The 25,860-nt window shown below is 44.3% G+C and overlaps 1 protein-coding gene across 1 annotated transcript in view; it reads left to right on the forward strand.

Moving 5' to 3' along the window:
* The window catches only part of ADRA1D (adrenoceptor alpha 1D), a 44,076-nt gene extending 38,769 nt beyond the window's left edge, over positions 1–5,307 (forward strand). Inside the window, exon 2 of the mRNA XM_059471083.1 lies at positions 1,066–5,307. Coding sequence (XP_059327066.1) covers positions 1,066–1,634 — 569 coding nt within the window. The 3' untranslated portion in view covers positions 1,635–5,307. The remainder of the gene's footprint in view (positions 1–1,065) is intronic.
* The last annotated feature ends 20,553 nt before the right edge of the window (positions 5,308–25,860 follow it).

Genomic DNA, 25,860 nt, shown 5'->3' on the forward strand with positions numbered 1-25,860 from the left:
CTGATGACCCAAAATACACAAGAGGAGGAGGTGAAGGGGTGTTGCATTTCTCTCAGTGCCAGTGACAGGCCTGTGGCCGTACTTTTATGCTGAAGTCCATGTCTGGAGGCAGTAAATTACCTGGAAGTCACATTCCACTAGGCCAGGTTGCTCCAAACCCAATCCAACCTGGCCTTGGACTGTTCTAAGGGTGAGGAGACACAATTTCTCTGGAAAACATGTTCCAGGGTCTCACCACCACCACACCATCAGCCTTTTCTACACATCTCCCCTCTTCCAGACTGGATTAACCACCGGCTTTGTGACTGACACTACATAAAGGCTCCCTGGGCTGTTTGCTGGAGGAAAACCATCCTCCAGGAAGCTCAGAGAACTGGTTTCTGTGACCATGTTCACAGGAGTCTTAGGATGAGGAAAAAGATGAGGATCTGACTCCATGTTTCAGAAGGTCTGATTTATTATTTTATGATATATATTATATTAAAACTATACTAAAAGAATAGAAGAAAGGATTTCATCAGAAGGCTGGCTAAGAATAGAAAAAGAAAGAATGATAACAAAGTCTTGTGGCTCGGACTCTCTGTCCGAGCCAGCTGGACTGTGACAAACATCCCACATGGGCCAATCACAGATGCACCTGTTGCATCCCACAGCAGCAGATAACCATTGTTTACATTTTGTTCCTGAGGCCTCCCAGCTTCTCAGGAGGAAAAATCCTAAGGAAAGGATTTTTCATAAAAGATGTCTGTGACAGGTTCCAGCCAAAGCCTGGCTATAACTTCCCAAGAAAATTCCTTGTAACTTCCTTGTCAACCCACGACACTTTATTACCTTACTCCACCGCAACCTTCCACTCCCTCTAACCATGTTCCTTTCAATCTCTCCCAAGGCTTTTTCTTCTGGAGGAAAACCATCCTCCAGGAAGCTCAGAGAACTGGTCCCAGAAAAGCCTGGCTATAACTTCCCAAGAAAACTCACCTCCTTGTCAACCCATGACACCTCATCGCGTTACTCCGCCACACCCTTCCACTCTCTCTAACCATGTTCTTTTCAATCTCTCCCAAGGCTCTTTCTTCCCGTCCCTGAAGCCCTCGGAAATCGTCTTCAAGATCATCTTCTGGCTGGGATACTTCAACAGCTGCGTGAACCCCATCATCTACCCGTGCTCCAGCAAGGAGTTCAAGCGCGCGTTCATCCGGCTGCTCAAGTGCCAGTGCCGCCGGCGGCGCCGGCCCATCTGGAGGGTCTACGACCACCACTGGAGAGGGGCCTCCATCAACAGCTCAGTGCAGGACTCAGAGACTGACCTACGGCCCAGGATTAACACCCTGAACAGCTCCTTCATATTTAACTCCTCCTTCCAGGAGAGGGGCAGTAAGAGGCGAACGCTCAGCTTCAAGGGCTGGAAGATGCTGACGCCTTTCCAGAAGCCGGCGTCCACCCAGCTGAAGGAGAAGATGAACAGCCTTTCCAACAAAATCCGGGGGGGATCCAGCAAAGGGGTGGCCACAGCCACCTACAAGACAGAGGTGGAGTCTGTCTCGATTGGGATCCCTCATGATTTCACAGAAACCATCGACTACCAAACCCATGACTTAACAGACTGCTGTGGGCTGAGAGAAACAGATATTTGAGGCCTCTGGGGCAGCTGTCAATGGTTTCTTTAGAGGTATCCAGAAGAAACATGGAGGGATACCACCTGTGGGTCTGTCAGGCAGGCTGGAAGCAGCAATCAGGTATTAAATGCAGTTGCCCAAAGGTTGTCCAAGCATCCCCCACGTGGAGCTCAGCCCCTTCTGTGGGGTTGTGGGTTCCTCAAATTAGAGCCAATGGCATATCCCATTCTAACAAGCCACAGCAGGAGGAGAAGGTGTGGATATGACCTTAGGGCAAGAGCTGTCTCCTCTGGTGGATGGCTGTCTTTGGCTTTGGAAGAAGCTGTGCAATTAAGGGAAACCAGGATGTCTCCTTTGCCTTAAAAACACCACAGTGAAACCTAATGGAAAGGTTGAATCCCAAAAGTTGCCAACCCTGCCTTAGTACATGTGGTCATGTCTCCATCCAGAGGCAGCAGCCAGGAAGGGCCCTGCCAAGCAGGAGCTGGCAGCTGATCCTTTATGTGGGTGGGTTGGGATCCTGGAGGTCCTGAATGGGACATCCACATGAGGCCTTGGCTTTGGAGGGAGAGCAGACTGGGGTATTCCCAAGCAAGGTGAAGGGATCCCAGCTCTCAGTCATCATCTCTGCAGTGGCCACAGCTTTGGCCCTCCCACATCACCTGGTTTTAGGCCAGAGGAGTATTCCAGATGTGTGCACTGTTGCCAGGGGGTGTGCAGGTCTCTCTCCTCTAATTCCATCCTGTGAAGCATTTTGCATTTCACACTTGCAACCCACCTTGCTTTAGTGGACATCCATCTGTGACACACAGAGAAACCAGCTCCTTTTGGTGTCAGTCACCCCCAAACCTCCCCCTGTCCCCTTCTTTGCTCTCGTTGTTTTTCTCAAAAAAAGCAGGATAAAAAAATGCATCCCAGAGGCTTCACTCAGGACAACAGAAAACAGCCTCAAGTTGTGCCAGGGAAGATATAGGCAGGATATTATGAAGGGTGGCCAGACACTGGACCAGGCTTCCCAGGGCAGTGGTGGAGTCACCATCCCTGGAAGCGTTCAAAAGACTGCAAATATGGCCCTGGAGGAGGTGGTTTGATGGTGAATGGATGGTGCTGGGTTGATGGTTGGATTCCAAGAGGTCTTTTCCAACCATAATGATTCTGTGATTCTGTAACGAGGGTCCTCAGCCAGCCCATGCTGTGGCTCAGGAAAGGTGGGATGGCTGAGTTGGGAAATTTGCATTTCCTCTGCCCATAGAGTCCGAGCTGAAGTGGAGCTGAGGTGCAGCTGGAGCTCCCTAAAGGAGAGGGATCCTCTCCCCAGTCAGGGTCACACTCATGATCCTTCTCCCAAAGGAATTCCCACATGCTTGATACATCCAACTTTTGGTAGCTGCCAACAATTGCCTTGGTTGTGTTTAAGTAATGACAATTAAAGTGGGTTTTTCCCTGTGTGAACACCTCTCAGGAGGGCACCACGGCCTCCTCCAGGAAACTCCAGGAGCTGAAGCCATGGCAAGCCCACCTTGACCAGGAAGCTCAGGACATGGTCACCCAAACTCTGCTTGGCCGTGGATTGCAGGCACTGGTTCCAAAATTCGGAGTAGTTTAATCAAACTCCAGATAACGAGCCCCAAGGAGCCACCATCAGGTTAAGCCATGAGCAGGAGACACGCGGGTGATGGAGGCAGAGGAGGGATCTGAGGGGAAGTGCCTCAGGCCAGGGAACTAAACAGGAATGGGAAGTTCTGAGGGTAGGAAACATGGCACTGAACGTGTGCTGGGTGGAAACTGCTCCACACCAGCACTGCCCCTCAAACCCTTTCATGGAAGTGCCTGCAGCACATCCAGCTCATCCCACCAAGGGTGGGAAGATTAAAGGCTGCCAGGCACAGCAAGGAGAATGTCACCTTTCTTTCTGATGTTCTGATTTGCATTAAATGAAAACAGAACAGGAGGGAAGTTGGAATTTTGTTTTGTTTTTTAACTCTTTTGTGCAGTGCATATTGGGACAAGATATCTGGACTTGGCCCTGTCTCAACACCCTTTACTTGATGCAGGAGAAACTGAACCAATTATTGTACAAATACCAGCAGATTTTGTCCAGATATTTTCCTCCCAGCAGCAAATCCCAGCACTTACACTGAACTCAGACTCACAACCACCTGCATGTTCCCCAGCTCTGCAAAACCAGCCTGGGGTTGCCAGCTCTGTGGGGAAATAAAATGGGAAAAAATGGGAGTTTCTTTGGGGAAATAATTTTTTCCCCTATTTATTTGGCTTTGAAGGGAATTGAGACTTTACAGTGATGATGAGGTGGCACAAAAAGTCATTTTTTTAGTGTGAGGACTGCAACTGCCACTGTTTTCCTGGGTGTTTTGGGGATCCTGATGGGAAGCACTGGGGATGTGGCAGAGAAGGGAGCAGGGAGAGGATACCCTTGACCAGACAGACAGACAGGCAGACAGACACACTTCGCTGTGTTTATATAAATGTGTCATTCCCAAAATACCAGGCATTCCCCTACAAATGGGCAAACATCCCTCTATAAATGAATATTTAGCAAATGCTGGCAAGCAGTGCATTCCCATAAATGAGCTGGTATTACTGCTTACACTTCTCCCTGATCTTTTCAATATATTTTTTCTTTTTTTTTTTTTCCCAGTATTGAAATATTTATATTTACAGCCTCCAGTTCCTTGAAAGCTTTTTGAGAAGGAAAAAAGGATTAGTCTGGAGGTTTCCTGCCTGTCCATCCCAAGTCTTTACAGACCTACAAGGGAGAAAATAAAGTCAGTTTAAGCACACACATGGCACACACACACACATGAATGCCCAAATTCTGGCTCAGTTACTCACTGTATTTGATCTGGCCCCAAGACATGCCCTGGAAGGAGCTGTAGGAAAGCCTTGAGCTCTGCTGTGCTGCATTCAGGCAAAATTCTTGGTTTTCACCCTGCTTTCATTTGGCATCTTGCATCAGAAGCTGTGCCAGGACTGGACTCTGAGGCTGCTCATGCAGAGCTTCCTTTGGAGGAGACAGGGCTGTCTTTGCTGGCAGGGAGGAAGGAAAATCTTGTATGAAATATGACCTGAATGTCTGGAATTGAGCATTCCTCCTCGAATCCCCTGATTTCCAAGCTCTCCCAAGTTTGGAAAAAGGGGCTCAGACTTTCAGGAGGTAAATTCAGTCCAATCCCACAGATTTCCCTGGATCCACAAGGGTGTGACCAGCTGAGGGAATGGCCCTGTTCCAGCAGGTTCTCCAGGCAGGCCATTTCCCAAAGCACCTGCACCTCAGTTATCCATCAGATCCCACCTCATTGCACTGGCTCTGTGTCACAGTTGCATTCCCAGACCTTGCTGCTCCAAGGAATCAAGGGTTGGGGGGCAAAATGAGATTTTGTGTCACTGGACTCTCCCAGGTCCACGAGGGAAGGAAGGTCCCTGTCAGCCTGAGCTGGGCTGCAGCTGGGTTGCATTACTATTGTTTACAGTGTGTATATAAGTGTACATTTTCTTTAGCAGAACGTTGGAATTTTTTATGTATAGATTTTTATTTTTCATCCCCAGATGTATTTATTAGCTGGAGTAATTCTGTTTTGTGTTTCAGGTTTCTGCCAGATTGATGTAAGCTCTATGAAACAGAATGCACATATTTTTGTTTGTTTGTACCAAATAAATGCACAAACCTGTCTAAAACGTTGCTGTAAATTGTTGCTGTGTCTGATTTTTAAAACGAGGGTTATAGGGGACAAAGGAGGGAGGAAGAAAAGCCTGAAAATTATCCACTCTTGCTTATTTCTCTAAGACATTTTTTTTTTTTGCAATTTCACAGGGATAATCTTTCCCACTTGGAAGAATTAATGATAAAAGCAAGTCAGGAGAGGACACTCTCAGTTTCTTGACACACAGGCATGAAGGGATTGCACCAGCCACATCTAGAGAGCAGGTTTGGATTAGATATTAGGAAAAAATTCTTCCCAGCTATTCTGGTAAGGCCCTGGCATGGGGTGCCCAGAGCAGCTGTGGCTGCCCCTGGATCCTTGAAAGTGCCCAAGGCCAGACTGGATGGGGCTTGGAGCAACGTGGGACAGTAGAAGGTGTCCCTGCCCATGGCAGGGGTGGAATGAGATGAGCTTTAAGGTCCCTTCTCACCCAAACCATTCTGGGATTCTTATTTATATGATGCATATCTAGATTGGAAAGGGAAAGGCAAAAGGTAAAATCAAAAGGAGATCTAGCATGAAAACACTGGATCAATATTTGATAGCAGCCAGAGGTGAAAATTATTTGGGGGAAGAAATGGAGACTGGAAGAGATTGAAAATAACCTTGAAAATATCTTTGCACCTCTGAATATGTCTAATTTGACTCCTGTTTGCTTTTGGGATTATTTAGTTCAAAAAGGGTAGAATGGATTTAGAATGGACCAAAGCTACAGGACAGTTTCCATCCAAGGAACATTTAAATCAAATGGCACTCTGATGACTGAGAATCATCCAGGTCTGTAAAACCAGCAGTGCTGGGGAGAAGACAAGCAGTGAGTGAGTGTTCACTGCCTCTCCTGGTACAAGAACTAAGTGACATCAAACCCAATTATCAAAATGAACCCAGTGAGCCAGGTAATTCTTCTCATGGCTCATTTTTGAAAGGGGGGACTCATCACCATGAGATATTGCATCTGTCTGTAGGGGTTAGAGCAGCAATTATGTGCCTTGGTGACAGATAAACCCATCAAGGGCAGTTGGAAACGTTTATATAATCTCTGAGCTGAGAAATCCCTGAGGCAGCAATTGCTGTCAGCTGGGAGGATATTTCAAGGGATATTTCACTGCTGGCTTTTTTTTTTTTCCCTCTATCCCTTCTGAATTTCAGAATTCAGAGAGGGGACTCAGAATGAGCCAAGCTCTGGGAAGGTCCAGCCCTCTCTGTGTCCCTTCCCTCTGCACACTGGCAGCCCACCCATGCCAAAATTCCACCCTGCATTTCCCTGCCCAGAGGCAAAAATGAGGGGAAAATATTGAAAACTCAAGTTTAGTCCCAAAAAATGGAAACCTCAAGTTTAGTCCCAAAAAAAATGGAAAACCCAAAGTTTAGTCCCCATCACATCACCAAGATCAAAAGATTTTGCCATCCCTGTGTGCCAGTCCCTGCTGGGAAATTTCTTTTACCACTCAGTAATTGAAAACCAGTCCCTCAATAAACAGAGTTTTGCAATCTTTTTGCAGGACAGGGATTGTAGCTGGGACTGGGAGATGCCCCAGAGGTTCCCCAAGAAACTTCAGCCATCCTGGGCAAAGGTTTATTCAATTTTCTGGGACCCCCATCGGTGGAAGTAATGATGAATCTGACTCCATGTTCTTAGAAGGCTAATTTATTATTTTATGATACTATATTATATAAAAGAATACTACACTAAACCATACTAAAGAATACAAAAAGGATACAGACAGAAGGCTAAAAAGATAATAATGAAAACTGACTCTTTCCAGAGTCCTGACACAGCTTGGTATTGATTGGGCATTAAATAGAAACGATTCACATGAAACCAATCAAACAATCACCTGTGGGTAAACAATCTCCAACCACATTCCACATGAGCACAACACAGGAGAAGCAAATGAGATAAGAATTGTTTTCCTTTTCTCTGAGGCTTCTCAGCTTCCCAGGAGAAGACCCTGGGCAAAGAGATTTTTCAGAAAATGTGAATGTGACAAAGGTTCCATTTTTTTTTCCCCTTTCAGACTTTTAAGGGTCCCTCCCTGGGGACTCACAACACACAGAGAGACACCAAGGTCACTGACAAGAAGGTTTGGGGGTTTTTTTGGTACCTTCTGTGAGACTCAGCTCATGGATTAAAACCTCTCCATTCCAATGAGGTGTCTGTGAATGAGACATTGTAAATTCCATTAGAGAAAAAAATAATTTATTCTGGATTGAATATGAGCATTTCATGCCATTTGAGCCATTCTAGGTTATCCAAGACATCTGCACATGTCAGGAAATAGGACAGAAAACCTGATGTGCAAAAGTGGCTCAGGATCATGGCAGAAGGACCTGGGCTGGGAGCTGGGTAAGTAAATGTTGGGGAAAGAACAGAGAGAAACTGAAAGTCTGATCCCTCCTTTTCTCTTGGGAAGAGGACACAGGATATTCACTGTGGTTGAATGTATCCCCAAAAGTCAGATCAGGATGGACACCACCACCACCAGCCCCTGTGACATCCCAGGACACAGAGTCCTGCCAAGAGGCCAGGAAGGATAAATCAGAGACTGTAAATGACATTGAGGTCCCAGGAGGCCATTAAAAATAAAGGTTTATAGCAAAAATGTTCAGTTCTGTTCAGTTCAATAAACCAAACTTGCCCAGATTTAAAGATTTCCTGTGTGCAATGCGGGTGGGTCGCAGATGTCCTGGGGTTTGAGGGAAAGTTGTAGACATCAAAAAGAGGTTTTATGCACTTTCTCAGAACATTATCCGGCATTTATTGTACCCAGATCTCCAATTTAACTTTTTGTAATACAACCTCCAGCAGCACATTTTTTGGAGGTTGCTGGACTTTCTTCACTCCTCTCTTTTGCCTTCAAAACTGAGGCAAGGAGGACTCAGCCCATTTCAGTCCAGCTCACCATTGCTAAAACCCTCACTAAAAGAAAGCATTTGGGATTTTCACAAAAAATCAAGGTCTGATCCAGCTCCTGTGCTGGAAATTTACTCTTCTTTCCTCCATAGCTGCTTTCAAGATGAAAAAAAAAAAGAAAAATAATTAAAAATAATTAAAAATAATTAAAAATCATAAAAATCATAAAAAAGAAAAATAATATCCCCAAGGGCTATAGATGATTGATAAATCTCACTGAAATGTGACCATATTTAAGTGGCAGCAGCACTGCCTGCTCAACCCCCTCTGCTTTCCCCTGGCAGATCCGTGGTTGCTTTAAAAGCTGGCAGAGCAAGGGGTGGATCAGGAATTTGAGTTCAGCTATGGCAGGAGAGTGGTTTTGGAAAGAGAAAAACCCAAATCTTAGCCCAATCCCTGGCCAGGAGGCTTCAGCTGGAATTATTAGGAGAGGAACACCATGAGCTTTCTCCTTGTCAATGGAGTCTTCCCATTCCCGAAGCTTGGAGCAGGTGTTTGAAACTCGCAAAACTCGTAGAAACACATGAAAACACCCCCAAAAGCCCCAAACCCAGCAGAGAATGGTTTTCCAACAGGAACAAAAAACCAAAATTCACTTAGGCCGAGGTATCCCAAAAGCTCTTCCTCATTTGCAAGCTGGAAATTGGAATTTCTCCACACATCTCCTTGGGAGAAGGGAACCCCCGCCTTGGGCAGCCCTGTTTTTCCCACAGCAAGGTGGTTTTATGGGTTTCAGAGGTTTGCTGCCCTGACAGCACAGTTGTTAATATGTGAGTAAATTGCCATTGTTTTATGTGTGTTTATTACTGCAGATGATTCACTGGGCAAATCCAATTTCACTTTGATTGCTGTGGGGCTCTCATTTCTCAGCTCTTTCAGAGCTTCCAGCTTAAATGCTGCTTCTAAAAGCTTCAGGGGGCAGGGGAGGGGGGTTGACAGGGTATAAATGTGGTTTTATATAGGTGTATATTCATATATTTGTATTAAAAGATATGTCTGTTCAGATCTGCACATAAACACAGATAAATATGTGTAGAATTTATCCTTCCAACATTTTTTTTGTGTTCTCTTTGCCAAAGCACTCATGGGCCTGGGTCCCATGTGCTCCTCAGACCACCCCAAATTCCATGTGTTCACTGCTGAATCACCACACAAGTGATGCAGAAATCAATAATGAATGTTCTGATGTTCCACTGCTGAAACACTCGCCCTGCTGGGATGTGGGGATGGGGATTGTCCATCCCTGGACTCCAGGCAAATATTTATCACAGTAATTTTTTTTTTATTTATCATTTATTTTTCAGCTAGGATGGGGTTTGAGGTTTCTGAGGCTCCTGTGAGCTGCATAATTCCATGTTCTGTGCTGTTCCATGTGTTTGTTCTCACCTTTATGTTTTAAGGAGCTTGTTAAAAAGAGGGAGAGCAACTTTTCATATGCAGTGACAGGATGATGGGAAATAGCATTAAGCTGAAAAAGGGCAGGTTTAGATTGAATATTAGGAAGAAATTCTTCCCTGTGAGGATGCTGAGCCCTGGCACAGGATTTCCAGAGAAACTGGGGCTGCCCCTGGATCCCTGGAAGTGTCCAAGGCCAGGTTGGACAGGGCTTTACTCTTCACAGCACACTCCCAAGGAGTTAGAAACTGGAGGTTTTGTTTCAATTTTTGTGCCTTGGCCATCTATTTCTGGTTGCACAACAGGTATTTATCCCACCTCCAGCTTTTCAAACTGAGCAAAGATGAATAATTGTGCCAACAAATTGCCTGTGAAAAGGAATAAACACACCCCTGCTGATTAATGTACCAGGAGACATGATTTAACTTTGGTATTCAGTCTCCACTTTCTCCAATCAGCCTCTAAATTATCATTTTTGCTCTGGCACCAAGCTGTTCCTGAGAGTCTCACAGGCTCCAACTGATCTTGGGAAGCAGGATTCTGTCATTCAGCAGGCAAAGGAATAGAAAATCCACTTTTCTAGAAGGGAGATGGGAAAAAAAAACTAAAAAATAATTAAAGATTTTAAAGTAATAAAATTCAAATTAAAATTTAAAGCAAAATTGACACTGGGAATTATTAACAAACAGAGCAAATCTTCTCAAAAATGTGAGGGCAGGGAGGTTGAAATGCAAAACTTGGGAGAAACGACAGAATTCTTTTGCAATGCATGATCTGCTTGAGGGAAAAGTAATGGGGTTAATGTAAAAATTTGTTCTCCTGCCCTGCTTATAAAGGAGGTCAGGCTCAATTATCAAAATGTGCTGTCTGCCCTTAAAAATAAAAGTTTTTCTGCCTGACTTGGCAAGTGCTGCTGAGCTTAAAGTGTTGTCCAGAGATTGCACCTGTTTTGCAAAGAAGAAAATTATGTGCTGAGGCATCTGCCATGGCCCAAAGGAGCCTGAAGGGAAAGGTAAGGACTCCTCCTCTCCCTCTCCTCTTTTTCCAGAAATGTATTAAATTTTTACTTTATTTTTAGCACTTTATTTAATTTTTACTTTATTTTTATTTTAATTTTTACTTTATTTTTTATTTAATTTTTACCTTCTTTAAATTTATTTAATTTTTACCTTGTTTTTAGTAGTGGCCTTTTCCCATCATCAGAAGGGCCTTTGCATAACATTTTTCTACCAAGGGCCCCCTCAGCAATTTTTGCTGCTGGATATTGGCCAGATCAGTTTAATTTTTTACCCTTTTCATGTAGGTATTTGTTTTTGAGGGATTTATTAGCAGAGAGGAGAGCCTGACGGACAGCCTGAGAAGTTTCTCTCACTCCAATCTCTCTTTAAGAAATTGGATTTTGGCACTCAGGACATGCAAAGAAGGGGTCACCAATGGGCTTCAAATCACTGGGTATTTCTAATTCCTTTTTCATCCCACATCTGCTTTCAGGATCCAAGCTCTCCTGTGGCAATAATTGTTTCCCATCTGCTGTCCATGGATGTGTGTAATTAATCCACAAATTATAAACCATCATGTCCAGCCCCACCATCCCTTTTCCAATGAAGGAATCCTGTCCCAGAATCCCAGAGTTGTTTGTGTTGGGAGGGACCTTAAAAATCACTTAATTCCACCCCCTTGCCATGGGCAGGGACATTTTCCCTGTGCCAGGATGCTCCAAGTCCTGTCCAAGCTGGCCTGGAGCACCCTCAGGGATGCAGATCCCAGCCTACCTGAGCAGGAGGTTTTTCCAGACCTCTCCATTCCCTCCTTCCCTTGGCTTTTTCTAGGTCTGTTCCCTCATTTTTAGGAGCACATGGCCAAAGATAACCTGACTGTTTCAGCAGCAGCTCCTCCAGGGACGTCACTACACCCACAACACCATCATGATATTTTTCTTTATTCACAATGATATTTTTCTAAATTCACAATTCCTTTCCAAGCAATCCCTACCATTTTTTGACCACAGAGCTGAGGTTCCCATTCCAGCAGCCCTTCCCTGGGTGCTGCTGCCTTCTCCTGAGTGCTCGACCACCTCAGCATTGAATTCACCACCTGCTGATCCAACAATGAGACATCTCTAACGCAAATATTCACAATTAGAATTAGCTTTGCCCTGAATAACAAAGCATTGTCACCAAACTTCATTATTCACATTTTTCCCAGGTCTTTTTGGAATACAGCAACAATTGTGGGATCTAATAAACTTTGTCCAGCGTCAGATATTACTTTAATCATACCTTTTTCTTCTTCTCTTTTTATTCCCCCTGTTATCTAATATTTATTCCACCTTTTACCTTATCCTGTGACAGCTTAGAGGGAAGGGAACTTTTTCAGGATAAACTGCTGAATGTAGAAACACGAATAAATCTTTATAAAAGAAGTCAATACTGACTATATGGGGAAAAAAAGTGGAAGAGGAATGGGTAATAGAGAGGAAATAATATCACAGGAGAGGAATTTCAAAGACCATCAGGATTTGGATACTTTGGATACTTTCTACAGTATATCTCACATTCCAACTTCTCTAAATCAAATACTTTTTTTCATTGGTGCAATGGCAATTAAACAGCAAAATCCAATGTGACAGGCAAGTGCAAAGTAAAAGAGTTTGTTTGTTCAGTTATTTTAAACAAGAAAATGGTGTTTGTGTCAATATATTTCTGAAATACATTGACACAAACACCATTTTCTTGTTTAAAATGAACAAGACTGAAATACACTGAAATACCACTGGCAACACAAGAAAAAAAAAGTCACAGGCAGACGGAATGAACAGACTTGAACAGAACTATAGACATGAACATACACAACTCAGAATTAGTTTATATATTTTAATAATGTAAGTGAATAGGGAAAAATAAAACAACCAAAATCCATAATTACATTAGGTTAGAAATATCCAACAGAGCTGAAAAATATTCCAAACCCTAGGCTTCTACAAGAGGTAATATCTAATGGAGGGATAAAGTATCAAAATAACTGGAAAAGGATTATGAAATATCATTAAATGAAATTGGAATCTCTTGGCCAAGCACAGAACAAAAGGAGGAAAAGTCTCCCAGCTCTGGAGCTCATTCTGAGGCAGGTTGAAAGAGAATCTGGGTGAACCTCTTGCTTTGAGAGTCTCAGATCAAACAAAACAACCTGAATATCAGCATGAGTTGAAAAGAAAAGGGGACAAAAAATGAAAGAGAAAGAAAAAAGACCTTAGTGTTTGCATAGGCCATAAATAATTAATCAATGAAAAGAAAAGTTAAAGCATTATTATGCTTCCCCATCCAGGAGAGATATCTGGATTTCCATCCCTGTGGCATTCACATTTTCTGAAAAATCCCTTCACCCAGGATTTTTCTCCTGAGAAGCTGAGAAGACTCAGAGAAAAGGAAAACAATTCTTATCTCATTTGCTTCTCCTGTGTTGTGCTCATGTGGAATGTGTTTGGAGATTGTTCACCCACAGGTGATTGTTCCATTGCATTCTGCTGTGAGTTGTTTTCACTCTTTGGCCAATAAGGGCCAAGCTGTGTCAAGGCTCTGGAAAGAGTCAGGAGTTTTCATTATTATCTTTTTAGCATTCTGTAAGCATCCTTTCTGTGTTCTTTAGTACGATAATATAATATAATATAATATAATATAATATAATATAATATAATATAATATAATATAATATAATATAATAATAAATTATCCCTCTGAGAACATGGAGTCAGATTCATCATTCCTTCTTTCATCTGGGGGGAACACAAATACAATACATCCTGGAGATCAGCAGCTCTCCAGGAGATTTCCCTGGCATAGGGACAGTTTGGATAAGGATGCCACTTTGCTGGAAGGCTAGGCTGCAAGGTGACGTGGACAAGGGAGCCCAGAGGCCACAGAAATGGCCAGGAGTTTGGAGGATGCATTCAAGGAGATGCTGAGGGAGCTGGGATTATCCACTCCACAGAAAAGAAGGGTTTAGGTGGATATCTGGCTGCACTGCTACAGTGGAGGTGCAGAGACAGAGCCAGGCTCCCCTCAAAGCTGATGGGATCAACATCCACCAAGGGGAATTCCAAATAAACAAATAAAAACTATTTCCTCTGAGTGCAGTGCAGCCCTGGGCCAGGGATCCAGAAGGACTTTGCAGCTACACCTTGGAGACACCTGAAACTACCCAGAACAAGAGACCCTGGGCAACTTGATCCTGGCCCAGTGTTGGGCAAAGAATTGAATTAGACACCTCCAATGTCATTAATTCCTCAGTGCTACAATCCTTTGGAAAACAGATCCCATCTGTGTGAGGCCTCCAGCTTTAGGAGATGGGTTTTTCTGTGGGCCATCTCCTCCAGCTTTAGGAGATGGGTTTTTCTCTGGGCCATCTCCTCCAGCTTTAAGAGATGGGTTTTTCTGAAGGCCATCTCCTCAGCTTTAGGAGATGGGTTTTTCTCTAGGCCATCTCCTCCAGCTTTAAGAGATGGGTTTTTCTGGAGGCCATCTCCTCAGCTTTAGGAGATGGGTTTTTCTCTAGGCCATCTCCTCCAGCTTTAAGAGATGGGTTTTTCTGGAGGCCATCTCCTCCAGCTTCAGTTGATGAGTTTTTCTGTAGGCCACCTTTTGTCTTGGGTGAAATTCCTCTTAGTCCAGAGTGAGAAATACCAACTCTTCTTCCATGAGGTGCAGAGGGCAGAGCTTTATATTTTCTCCTGGAGAGAAACAACCAGATTTGAGGCTCTGAGGAGCCTCAGAAGCAGCCGCTCCTATCAGGCCTCAGAGCAGCTGCTCATACACTCCTCAAACAGCTGGACTTGGCTGGGCACAGTTTTAAAGACACATCATTGAGAAACACTGGCTGCCATCCAGGATATTAAAAAGATAATAAATAAAAAATAAAGAAGTAAAAGTGCTCTTCTGCCCTGCTGGTTTTGATTTGTTTACAAGCAGGGGGAGAAGGCAGTCCCTGTTGTTTGATTTCAGATGTGCTCTGGAGGTCGGCACGCCCTGCGCCCCAGCAGTGCTCATAAATCAGGGATGACCTAAGTTTTCACCACCCAAATTTGCTCTGGCTGGTCAGAGCTTTTTGTTACATCTTTCCCATCTTCAGAAGGGTCAACAACTGAAAGGGCACCAAGGTCGAGTGGTGTGTTTCCAAGGAAAACCCTCCCACCCTGAAATCCCAATATTTATGTTTAAGTCTCACCAAGGTGGGTGCCAGGAGAGAGGAGAGGAGTCCATGGAGTTAGTGTCACCACATGGATGACAACAAGCTCACATTTTCAGCCTCAGCAGGGTATGGGAGCCATTTGAGGGCACAAAGAGCATTTAACAAGGAAATGGATAAAGTTAACCAAAAACGCAGCTGGATTTTTCTGGCTTTCTCCAGAAAAACAACAAAATAAAACAACAACAAAAAAGTGTGTAAATATCATCAGCTAGGAAAAAAATGCTGATGACTGGAAGTGAAATTTGCCATTGAAAGTGGAAAATAAATGTGGTGCGCTCAGAAGCATCTAGACTTACAGACTGAGTCATTTTTATGCTAATACCTCCTCACCGCCTCCCCAGTGAATATGAAAAATGGTTTTATTTATTGTAATTGATGTTTATGATAAAAGCATTTCCATATCCTCTATGTACATACACAGTTACTCAGAAAGAAAATTTATTTTTTCTCCCCTTTTTGTTTTTGTTTTCCATAAATTCTTCCTTGTTTTCTCTTTGGAAAGTGTGGCTTTCATGCAAAGCAAACAGCAATATGTGCTCAGGTGTGTGAAGGCAGAGTTGACTCACACGGGAACTACACTTCCATCTCCCCTGTCCCTGGTCACCTGTGGCACCAATTGACTCTCACTGATGAGGTGCACAATTTCATTTTTCATGTCCTTCTCCTCCTCTTTATCCTCCTCCTTAATGACTCTGAACTAAGAAGAAAATTGTTCCAGGTTCTGGAGGGCTCTGATCTCAGAGAGTTGCAATTCAACAGAGGCCCAAAATGCAGAACTGAGCTGCAGAAAAAGCACCTCCAAAGGAAATAAATAGAAATCTGACAGTTGTTCTGATGTCTGGGAGGGCTGGTTGTGAGCATTCCCATATCAGAGCCCGCTGATCCTGATCTCTCTCAATGTTTGGTGTCTCAGTTGTGGCTGGCTCAGATCTCTCTAATTAGGAGTTTTGAGCCACACCAGCCACACATTTCCTTCTGTCTCCACCTCCTTCCAAAACCTTGGTGGTGCTCACAATACTCTCCATTCATGCAGGGATTGGGAAATCCCACTCCCAAATTTCTTCCTCAGTATCCAATTTATCACTCATCTCCACAACAGAGCAACCATCCCTCCTCCACTCCCACACTATGGAAATCATTAAAATTTGCATGATTTGTGGTCTCCTTGCATCCAGAATTCCACAATTTTTACCCTGGCACTGAGGTGGAATGCAGCCAGAGGATAAAGCAGAGCTAAGGATTGTAAAGATATCTTGTGTTTCCTGGCACTGAAGGACCTGCTGGAGAGCTCATGTGGCATGGACTTCACAAAATCCCACCAGATTAAACCAGAGGCACCACAGAGGGGCCAGTTCCCTGCCAGGTACATCAGAGGGATTTCAACATTTTGATTGCATCCCACACAGAATCACAGAATATCTCCATTTGGAAGGGCTCCAGAATGATCATCGAGCCCAGCTCCCTGCCCAAACCCATCAGTGAAAAAAGCTGAATAATCACATGTGAAGGGACAAAATTGAGAGCAGATTCACCAGAAACTGCCTATGTCAGGAAAAAGAGAAAAAATCCAGCAAAGAATATCTTTGCCCTTCCATGAATGATTCAAACTATGCAGAGAAGCTGCCAAATGTTTCATATGGCTGATGCTACCAGGGGTTTTGACTGCCTGGAAAAGGGCCAGTGCTATGATCAAGCATCTAAAACTTGTGTTTGGTCAGAGCAGCAGCACTTGTGGCTCTCAAAAGCAAACAGCCTCTACCAGAGCAGGCATGGGGCTCCAGAGGGGCTGACACCACCCACGTCCCCCTGGCCTTTGGAGATGACAGCCACTGGGAGGAAGGGATGGGAAATTAAAAAAGAAAAAACAATCTTTTTGACAGTGGGAGCAGGGGCTGTCATTCCATGGACCAGGAGGGGCTGCATTATTGAAGTAGTTAAAGGGAGCTTGTGAAAAAAAAAAGAGACGTTTTTTAAACAGTGATAGAACAATAGGGATGGTATAAAAGTAAAAGAGGAGAGAATTAAATTCGATGTTAAGAGGGAATTGTTCCCTGTGAGGGTTGGCAGGCCCTGCCACAGGGTGCCCAGAGCAGCTGTGGCTGCCCCTGGATCCCTGGAAGTGCCCAAGGCCAGGTTGGACAGGGCTTGGAGCCACGTGGGCTAGTGGAAAGTGTCCCTGCCCATGGCAGGGGGTTGGACTTGATGGGCTTTGAGGTCCCTTCCAACCCAAGCCCTTCTGTGATTCTGTGAAAATTTCTCACTGAAGTGTGGAACAAGAACATCTGCCCAGTGAAAAATTGCATTTCTTCCTGGTGGTATTTCCATCCAGCAGCTCATGTGCCTGCCACTGTCTTCAGAGCCCCTGCCCCATGGAGATATCTCTTCCAAAATCCCTCTAAATTACCTTGTCATTTGCTCTCTCTCTCTCCTTACGTTCAGTGGAACTCCTGCCTGTGCTCCCTGGGAGGACAGGGAGAGTGGATTGGCATATCCATTGTGACCCAAATCCTCCAGGAAAAGGAAACCTTTCCCAGCCCAGGATGAGTTGAGGTGGATCCATGTCCCACATTGCAAGGCAATGTGTGCATTCTATTCCCATCTGCCAGAGGTGGGGCAGTTCTCTTCTGTTCATTGGGCAGTTTTCTTTATCTGTTCCACAGCCAATCCTCCCTCCAGGAGATCTCTGCTGCTCATGGGCCATTAATTATTAATTATCTTCTGTCCATGGCCAGTGAGTGTCCCTGCATGGCTGATCCAATTCCACCATCCCATGGGGAGATGCTCCGCCCAGGGGAGGAGCCAAGCATTCCTACCTGGATCCAATCTGAGCTTTGGGACACCCCAGCAGCCTTTGCCCCCTGCATTGCCAGAGGAGCAGCTTTCTGCTGCCCTGCATGGCCAGAGGGAGCCCAGGCCCATCTGCAGCAGCCCTGGAGCTGCAGAGGAAAACTCCCCCCTTGTGCAGGATCCCTGCTGCAGCAGAGCCACAGCTGGCACTGCAGGAGGGCTGAGCCCCCCTGGGATGGGGCTGGGACCCCACCCTGACACACAGGGGGCAGGGACTGCTCTCACTCTGGCTGTGTTGTTTTGTATTATTGCATTTTTATTTTATTCTTATTTTCTTCCTTAATAAAGAACTGTTACTCCTATTCCCATATCTTTGCCTGAGAGCCCCTTAATTTCAAATTTATAATAATTTAGAGAGAGAGAGTTTACATTTTCCATTTCAAAGGAGGCTCCTGCCTTCCTTAGCAGACACCTCTCTTTTCAAATCAAAAACCTCTTCTTTAGGCAAGAAGAACATGTCGAATGTCCCAGCTGTCCCCAGAGCAGGGGTGAGCAGTGCTGAGCCTCCTCAGCAAGGCTCCTTCTCTCCCACTCCTGCATTTCCCAGTGGAAATGTTTGTCCTGGAGCAGCAGGCGTGGCTGCAGTGACGTGACTGCATAGCAAGGAGATGACACCGAGCACGGGCTGGGGCACGGGAGGAGCTGCAGGGCTGTGGGAAGGGACCCTGCTGCAGGCTCAGGGCAGGACTGGCCTGGGAACTCAAGGTCATGTGGGCACTCTGAAAAGTTTACAGCAGGGGCAGCTCAAGAGAGCCCTGTCAGTGATATATTTGTATTTTATATATTCTATATTTGTATTGATATATTTATATTTTGTTTACATTTATATGTATATTCATAATTTATTTATGTTTTATATTTATATTTTATATTTATATATTTATACCATTATATATTTATACATAAATATGTAAACTATATTTTAGCTATTTATATGGCTATACATTTAAATATATAAACATTATTTTAGCTGTTTATATTTATGTATGTGCATTTGTGTGTGTATATAAAAATCTTATATTAAAATTTTGTTCTACTGAAATTTTGCATCAAATTCTACATATAATCTTTAAAATGTGTCTATATTTTAGATTAAAATATATTTATATATTTATAAATTATAAATTATTTATGTACTTATAAATATATAAAATAATTATTTTTATATTTATATATTTTAGAATATGTATATATTTATATATAACTATATCTTATTATTATATTATATTATATTATATTATATTATATTATATTATATTATATTATATTATATTATATATTAAAATAAATAAAGGATAGGACTGTATATATACATGAGGAGTGTATTTATATATATGTTTTTATATATTTATATATATATTCCAAAGAAAATTTACATCAAATTCTACATATAATCCTTAAAATATGTCCATATTTTAGATCAAAATATATTTATATATTAAAAATATATAAAGAATATGAGTGTATACAGTCTTTAGGAGTATATTTATATATGCTTATGTTTATATTTTTAATATTCTATAGAAATTTTACATCAAATTCTACATATAATTCATATATGTCTGTATATATATGTGTGTGTGTATAATAATCTTATATTAGAGTTTTATTCAATAGAAATTTTACATCAAATTCTACATATAAGCCTTAAAATATGTCCATATTTTAGATCAAAATATATTTATATATTAAAAATATACAAAGAATTTGAGGCTGCCAGAGCTCCTGGAGAGTTTGGGCAGCACTGCCAGGGATGCCCAGGGTGGCATTGCTGGAGGGGTGTGTGCAGGGACAAGAGCTGGATCAATGATCCTTGTGTGTCCCAGCTCAGGATATTCCACAATTCCTGGCTTTTGCAGGAAGCCTTTGCTCCTACCACACAGGAGCAAAAATTCAAACTTTGTCATCACAAAAATTCAACCCATTGGCCCAGGGAACAGGAGTGGGGCCAGGAACAAGCAAAGATTGCTGCCTGTATTTATCAGCACAAGCACATCCAGGGGTCACCAAGATGGTCTGAGAACATCCCCAGGTCAGGAAGGAAGCATCCATTTGGATTTTGAAGCAGGAAAGAAGCATCCATTGGGACTTTGAAGCATCCATTTGGATTTTGAAGCAGGAAAGAAGCATCCATTGGGACTTTGAAGCATCCATTTGGATTTTGAAGCAGGAAAGAAGCATCCATTGGGACTTTGAAGCATCCATTTGGATTTTGAAGCAGGAAAGAAGCATCCATTGGGACTTTGAAGCATCCATTTGGATTTTGAAGCAGGAAAGAAGCATCCATTGGGACTTTGAAGCATCCATTTGGATTTTGAAGCAGGAAAGAAGCATCCATTGGGACTTTGAAGCATCCATTTGGGTTTTGAAGCAGGAAAGAAGCATCCATTGGGACTTTGAAGCATCCATTTGGATTTTGAAGCAGGAAGGAAGCATCCATTGGGACTTTGAAGCAAGTTACCTGCAAGCAGGGACATTCGGGGTTTGCAGCTGTGCTGCAAATGAAGAGAGGCAGGGCAGGGAAGGGAAGTTTGATTTGCTGTCCCTGTGCTGGAGTTTCCTGGAGATTTACAGCCCTCAGCTGGTGACTCGGAGCATAGCCCCGCTGTTTTCCGTGTTCTCATCTCAGCATGGGTGAGCACCCTCTCTCCTGGCTAAGCCAGCATCTGCACCCATCCACATCACCCACAACAGCCCATAATCCTCCCCTGAGCATCCCAAATCCCCTCCCAGTTCCTGGCATCTGCCAGCTCAGCCCTCACCCCTTGCCCAGCCAAACATGACATGTTTAGGTCCACTGTTTTATTTTTATTTTAATCTCTCTCCTTATAAATCAGCTTCTCCAGCCCCTGCCTCTGCTGTTGTCTTTTCTCTTGGCAGTGCTCAGTTGCCAAATGCCTGACAAATGGCCCTCAGGCAGCCACCCTGGCCATGAGAAAAGAGACACTGTTCCTCCTTCTCCAAGCATAATTCCCCCTTTTTTTCTTATATTTTTGCTGTTCTCCCACTCATGTCACTCATCTTACAGGCACTCACAGCAAACCACCCACTGTGAACCCACCAGGATAACTGGGGCTGGGAAATCTCTCCCTGTGCTTCACAGAAGGATTTTGTAGGGAGTTTTGCATTGGATCAGGTTGTGGCTGCTATCAGATTTATCAGGTTGTAGCTGCTATCAGAGCGCTTTGTTTGGAAAAGTTCGACACCAGTTTCTCACCCCTCATGGTTTGTCCTGTGGAAGGTTGTTGAGTCTTAACTTCTTTGTTGCCAGGGTTGGGATTAAATGAGTGAGATGGAATTTCTTGTTTGGACTCAGATCTTTATTTGTTCGTATCTATGTCACAGTCTCACAAACCCTGAGTTCTGCAGCACTTCAACAAACTAAAAATGGAGCCCCATCTCTCTCTCTACAAGGCCTTTTAAGGATAAAATGTTCAATTAAGAAATGACACCTAAATTATTTTTAGTTTGAACCCAATAACCAACCACCCATGCCCTACAATGTGGACTTTTTTATCCAAAACACCCAAACCCACGGAGAAGAAGGTGAAGAAGGACCAGGACCAGCCTCTGCCCTAAAACCTCCATCTTGCTTTATATATATATATTAGTAGATTCTAGAACTTTAAACTCTTAAGTTCCCCACCCTGTGATATCACACACTTCTATTCAAACTCCAGACCCACAATCCCGGTTCTATAATTTAATTTTGGAATCCTTCTCCACAACCTCAGGTTAAATTCAGTGTTCTCCTGGGGGTCAGAGTCTGTCAGCACAGAAAGTCTGAAATTCTCAGCATCCAGGGTCCCAACAGGAGGGGTCCATGCTCATGGCAGGGGGTGGAATGAGATTGAGCCTTAAGGTCCCTCCCAACCCAAAACATTCCATGATTCTATATCCCCCCTCCATATCACAGCAGGATCTCACACAGAACCTGATTAATCAGTTATTTCTCCAAAAGAACACCCGAATTCCCTGGGGGATTCCTGAGCCAGCCAGACACCAAGCCCTGGGCTCTGGGCGTCCCAGGGGGCTGCAGGGTGGCCAAAACCTCACACACGTGGGCTCTGAGAGCTGGGAGATGTCACAGACCTCTTTTATGAAAAATCCTTTCCTTAGGATTTTTCCTCCTGAGAAGCTGAGAGGCCTCAAGAACAAAATGACAACAATAATTATCTGCTGCCGTGGAATGCAACAGGTGCATCTGTGATTGGCCCATGTTGCCTGTTTCTAATTAGTGGCCAATTACAGTGAGATGGCTTGGACAGAGGGCTGAGCCACAAACCTTTGTTATCAGTCTTTCTTTTTCTATTCTTATCTAGCCTTCTGATGAAATCCTTTCTTCTATTATTTTAGTATAGTTTTAATATAATATATATCATAAAATAACAAATCAGCCTTCTGAAACATGGAGTCAGACCCTCGTCTCTTCCCTCATCCTAAGACCCCTGTGAACACCACCACAGGGAGATCATCCAGCTTCTTCCATCCACCTTCCACAGCTCCTGCCAGCCCTGCAGGGATTTCTCAGGCACTCCAGGAATGGAAACAGAACCCACTGATAAAGGATCATATCTGTGCTCACCCCTCTGGGTTCCCACTGCTCTTCCCTCACATCCTCCTGCCTCAGTTTGCAGGTATTTCCTGGGAATAGTCCAATTCTTACAATTTCAAGAAAATATTTTAGTGCCACGAGATGGCAGCACAAAATCACCTTTCCCGGGGTGTGCTCAGCTTGCAGAAGCTGCTCCAAACCCTGCACCATGGAGAACTCAGTGGTCTCACCTCAGGGGCCACTCCAGGAGGAGAAAATATCCAAGTGCAGAGCCAGAACCCACCTTTTCCATCCCTTGAACCACCTGCAGATCCAGCACCCACTCACTGCCAGCCCTGCTGTTCCACTGGGTTTGTCTCAGCATCTCCCAGTGGCTCCCAGTCTCCTTTTCTGCTCTGGGTCTGGGTTTGCAAATAAATCAGCACCAGGGGAATTCCCTGGGCACTAAGCCCCATCCTTTATCTTATAATCAGAATCCCCTGAATATAAAATCAGAATCAGGGGATCCTGATTATAAAATAAAGCCTGGCTGGCTGGTGCCCACTTGCACGGTTCAGAGCCCAGTAAGGATCCTGGGACACTCCTGTCAGGGGGAAAGGGTCAAACCCTGCAAAATCCTGCTGGAGCCCTTAAATCTGCTGCTGCAGAATCCTCACGGTGCCCTCTGTGCAGGGACAACCAAGATCACTTTGTGCCACCAACCAGGCTGGTTGAGCTCAGCTCAACCTTAATTCCATGATTCTGGGATTGGCCACACGGTGACACTAACGGGGGTCTCTGCTCTCCACGGATTTGGGCAAGGAGGGGTGTGAAGGCAGAATCCAGGACCTGCCCAGTGATTCCACCACTCTCCTGGTGGAATCAGGGCTCTGAGCATCTACTTCAGCTTTTTAGAAAAACCTCTTTTTTAAAGCATTTCTTGCCGTCACCCTGATTTTTTAAGTTTTTATAAGCCTTCCGAGGTTTACATTCTTGTAACGAACTATCTCGCTCACTTTATGTAAATAATTTATTGTTTTGCAGTGTTTTAGAAAGGAGGAGAAATTTGATAGACTGTTGGTTTGTCCAGTGTTATGGGAGAGGTGGCACTGTCACCCTCCAATCCACTGTCACTTTTGGAAATCTATAAATGTTGGAGTCAGAAATTAAAACTTCTCTTTTTGCCTTGGAAGAGCTGCGTGTCCGTGTTGTGTTATTTTGTGTCCTATAGTGGCATCTTGCTAGGGAGTTCAAGGAGCAGAACCACAGAATCGTTTAGTTTGGGAAATTCTGAGACCATTGAGTTCAACCATTCCCTCAGCACTGCCAACACCACCACTGACCATGTCCTCAAGTGTCACATCCACATGGCTTCTAAATCCCTCCAGGGACAGAAACACCACTCTGGGCAGCTATGCCAGGGCTGGAGAACCCTTTCCATGATGACATTTTCCTTAATAATTTTCTAAATAAAATTCTGTGGACTATTTTTCCTGCATCACCCAGGAAAGGGACAGCCAGGGACAGTCATGCCCATTTCTCCCTGGCATCATCATCCACCTCTGCCAGCACCCTGCTGCCCTCCCCACACAGCCAGACAGGAGGAGCAATCCCTAATTAATTCTGAGTAATTAGGTGACTCTTACCTTCCCAGCACCCACCAACCTTCATCACTGAGCTCTTGGAATGAAGATGTCACAGGTTTTGAATGAGGAGCAGTGTGGAGGGTCACAGAGCCCCGTGATGACAGCACCTCTCCTTGTCACATGCTCAGGGTGGCCTCTGCTGCTAATTTTAAATCCCTCTGAGTAAACAGCTGCTAAATTTAGTGTCTCTGGAACATGAGCATCATTTTAAAGGCTGGATTGCTGGTGAGTGGTGGCAGCAGAGAGAGGGGGATTGGCCTGACCCAGATCCCTGCTCAGCACAGCCAGACACCATCATCCTTCTGTCTGCACAGAGCAGATAAAGGAGCTCTCAAACCCTGGCCATCAACACAGCAGCTTTCCTTGGATGGCCTGTGATAAAGAAGCCACAGGAATCACAGAATCATTTAGGTCAGAAAAGACATCCCAGGTCATCAATTCCAGCTCTGACTGATCCCCACCTGGTCACCCAGCCCAGAGCACTGAGTGCTCCTTGGGGACTCCACCACCTCCCTGGGCAGCCCCTTCCATGTCTGACCATCCTTTCACTGAGAATTTCTTCCTAAATTTCTTCACTGAAGAGAAAGCAACTCCTCGTTTGTTCCTGTGTCATAGCCTCACATGCCCAAAGGATTTGGTTTTCTCCTCAGATTCAACTTTGCAACAGATCTGGCTGCTGGGAAATCAGCTCTGGTTCCTTGAGCCTGAGTTCTGAGGGATTGAAGCTGGACTGATTTTTTATCTTTCTTCAGTCAAGTGTGCTGCACTCTCCTCCCTCAGCCCAACTCCTTCTCAACTCAGTAACAGCATGAAAAGAGATAAAAATGGTAGAAAAACAGCCATAAATTCAACATACCACCATCCTTCCCAGCTCTCCAGCAGCCAGGAAGGCATCCCACCTCCACACTACAGCAGGGAATCAGCAGAGCTCAGCTGAACTCGGAGAGAACCAGACAGAGCTGGTGCCTCCTCTGCAGACATTTATCTTGGGATGCACTGACTCACCCTCTGGAGGGGGATTTTTCCCTCTCTCTGTCCCTTTTCCTCCCCTCTGTAACTAATTTATCAGCACAGCTCCCACCCCACACACGCACAGAGGGAGGGGAGGCTTCACATGGGGCAGCAGATGCTGAAGCAGACACATCCCTCACTCCTCACATGCAGCTCTGGCCAGCAGCCAGCCAGATGGAGAAATGGAATGCAGGGAGATAAGGCAGTGGCTGAACGCCCATGGTCTTCACCCTGAAAACTTTTATTTTTGGAAACTGTTTAGATATCTTTAAACTGTGCTGATGGCTACATTGTGTGTTCACTTGACTTTAAAAAAGCACATGATTTATCTCACTGAGGAAGTTAAAAAAAAGTTTTTTCTCATTCCTGATGGTAATTTCCACATGATGCAGACAAAACCTTGGGAGTCACAAACATCTGGACTTAGTGACTAAGTGACATCTAACATCTGGACTTAGTGACACACATCTGCACAGTCCAGGGGCTGCTTGGATGGGGTCAGTGCTCCTGTTACACAAGCATAAGGAAACAAAATACCCTGAGTTGGGAGGGACCCACAAGAATCATCAAATCCCACTTCTGGCCCTGCACGGGGCATCCCAAGAATCCCACCCTGTGCTGAGAGCATTGTCCAAACACTCCATGAGCTCTGGCAGCCTTGGGGCAGTGACCACACTGACCACAGTGCTGTCAGCTCTGCCCCAACCAGACCCTTTTTGGTCAGGATTGCAATGCTGGCAGAGGAAATCTCCAGTTTGGATACATTATTATACGAACACCATTTCTGTAATGTGTTTCTGACCTATTTTCAACCCGTTTTCCTCCTACTCCAAATTTTATAGGAAGAGAAAAAAAATCCTATTTTTGTAATGTTGAATAAAAGAGTTGGAAGTTACCAAGTGGAGTGTCCAGGAAGTACCACAGCACTCAG

This window comes from Ammospiza nelsoni, chromosome 4, assembly GCF_027579445.1.
Source record: "Ammospiza nelsoni isolate bAmmNel1 chromosome 4, bAmmNel1.pri, whole genome shotgun sequence".
In the NCBI taxonomy this organism is placed as follows: Eukaryota; Metazoa; Chordata; class Aves; order Passeriformes; family Passerellidae; genus Ammospiza; species Ammospiza nelsoni.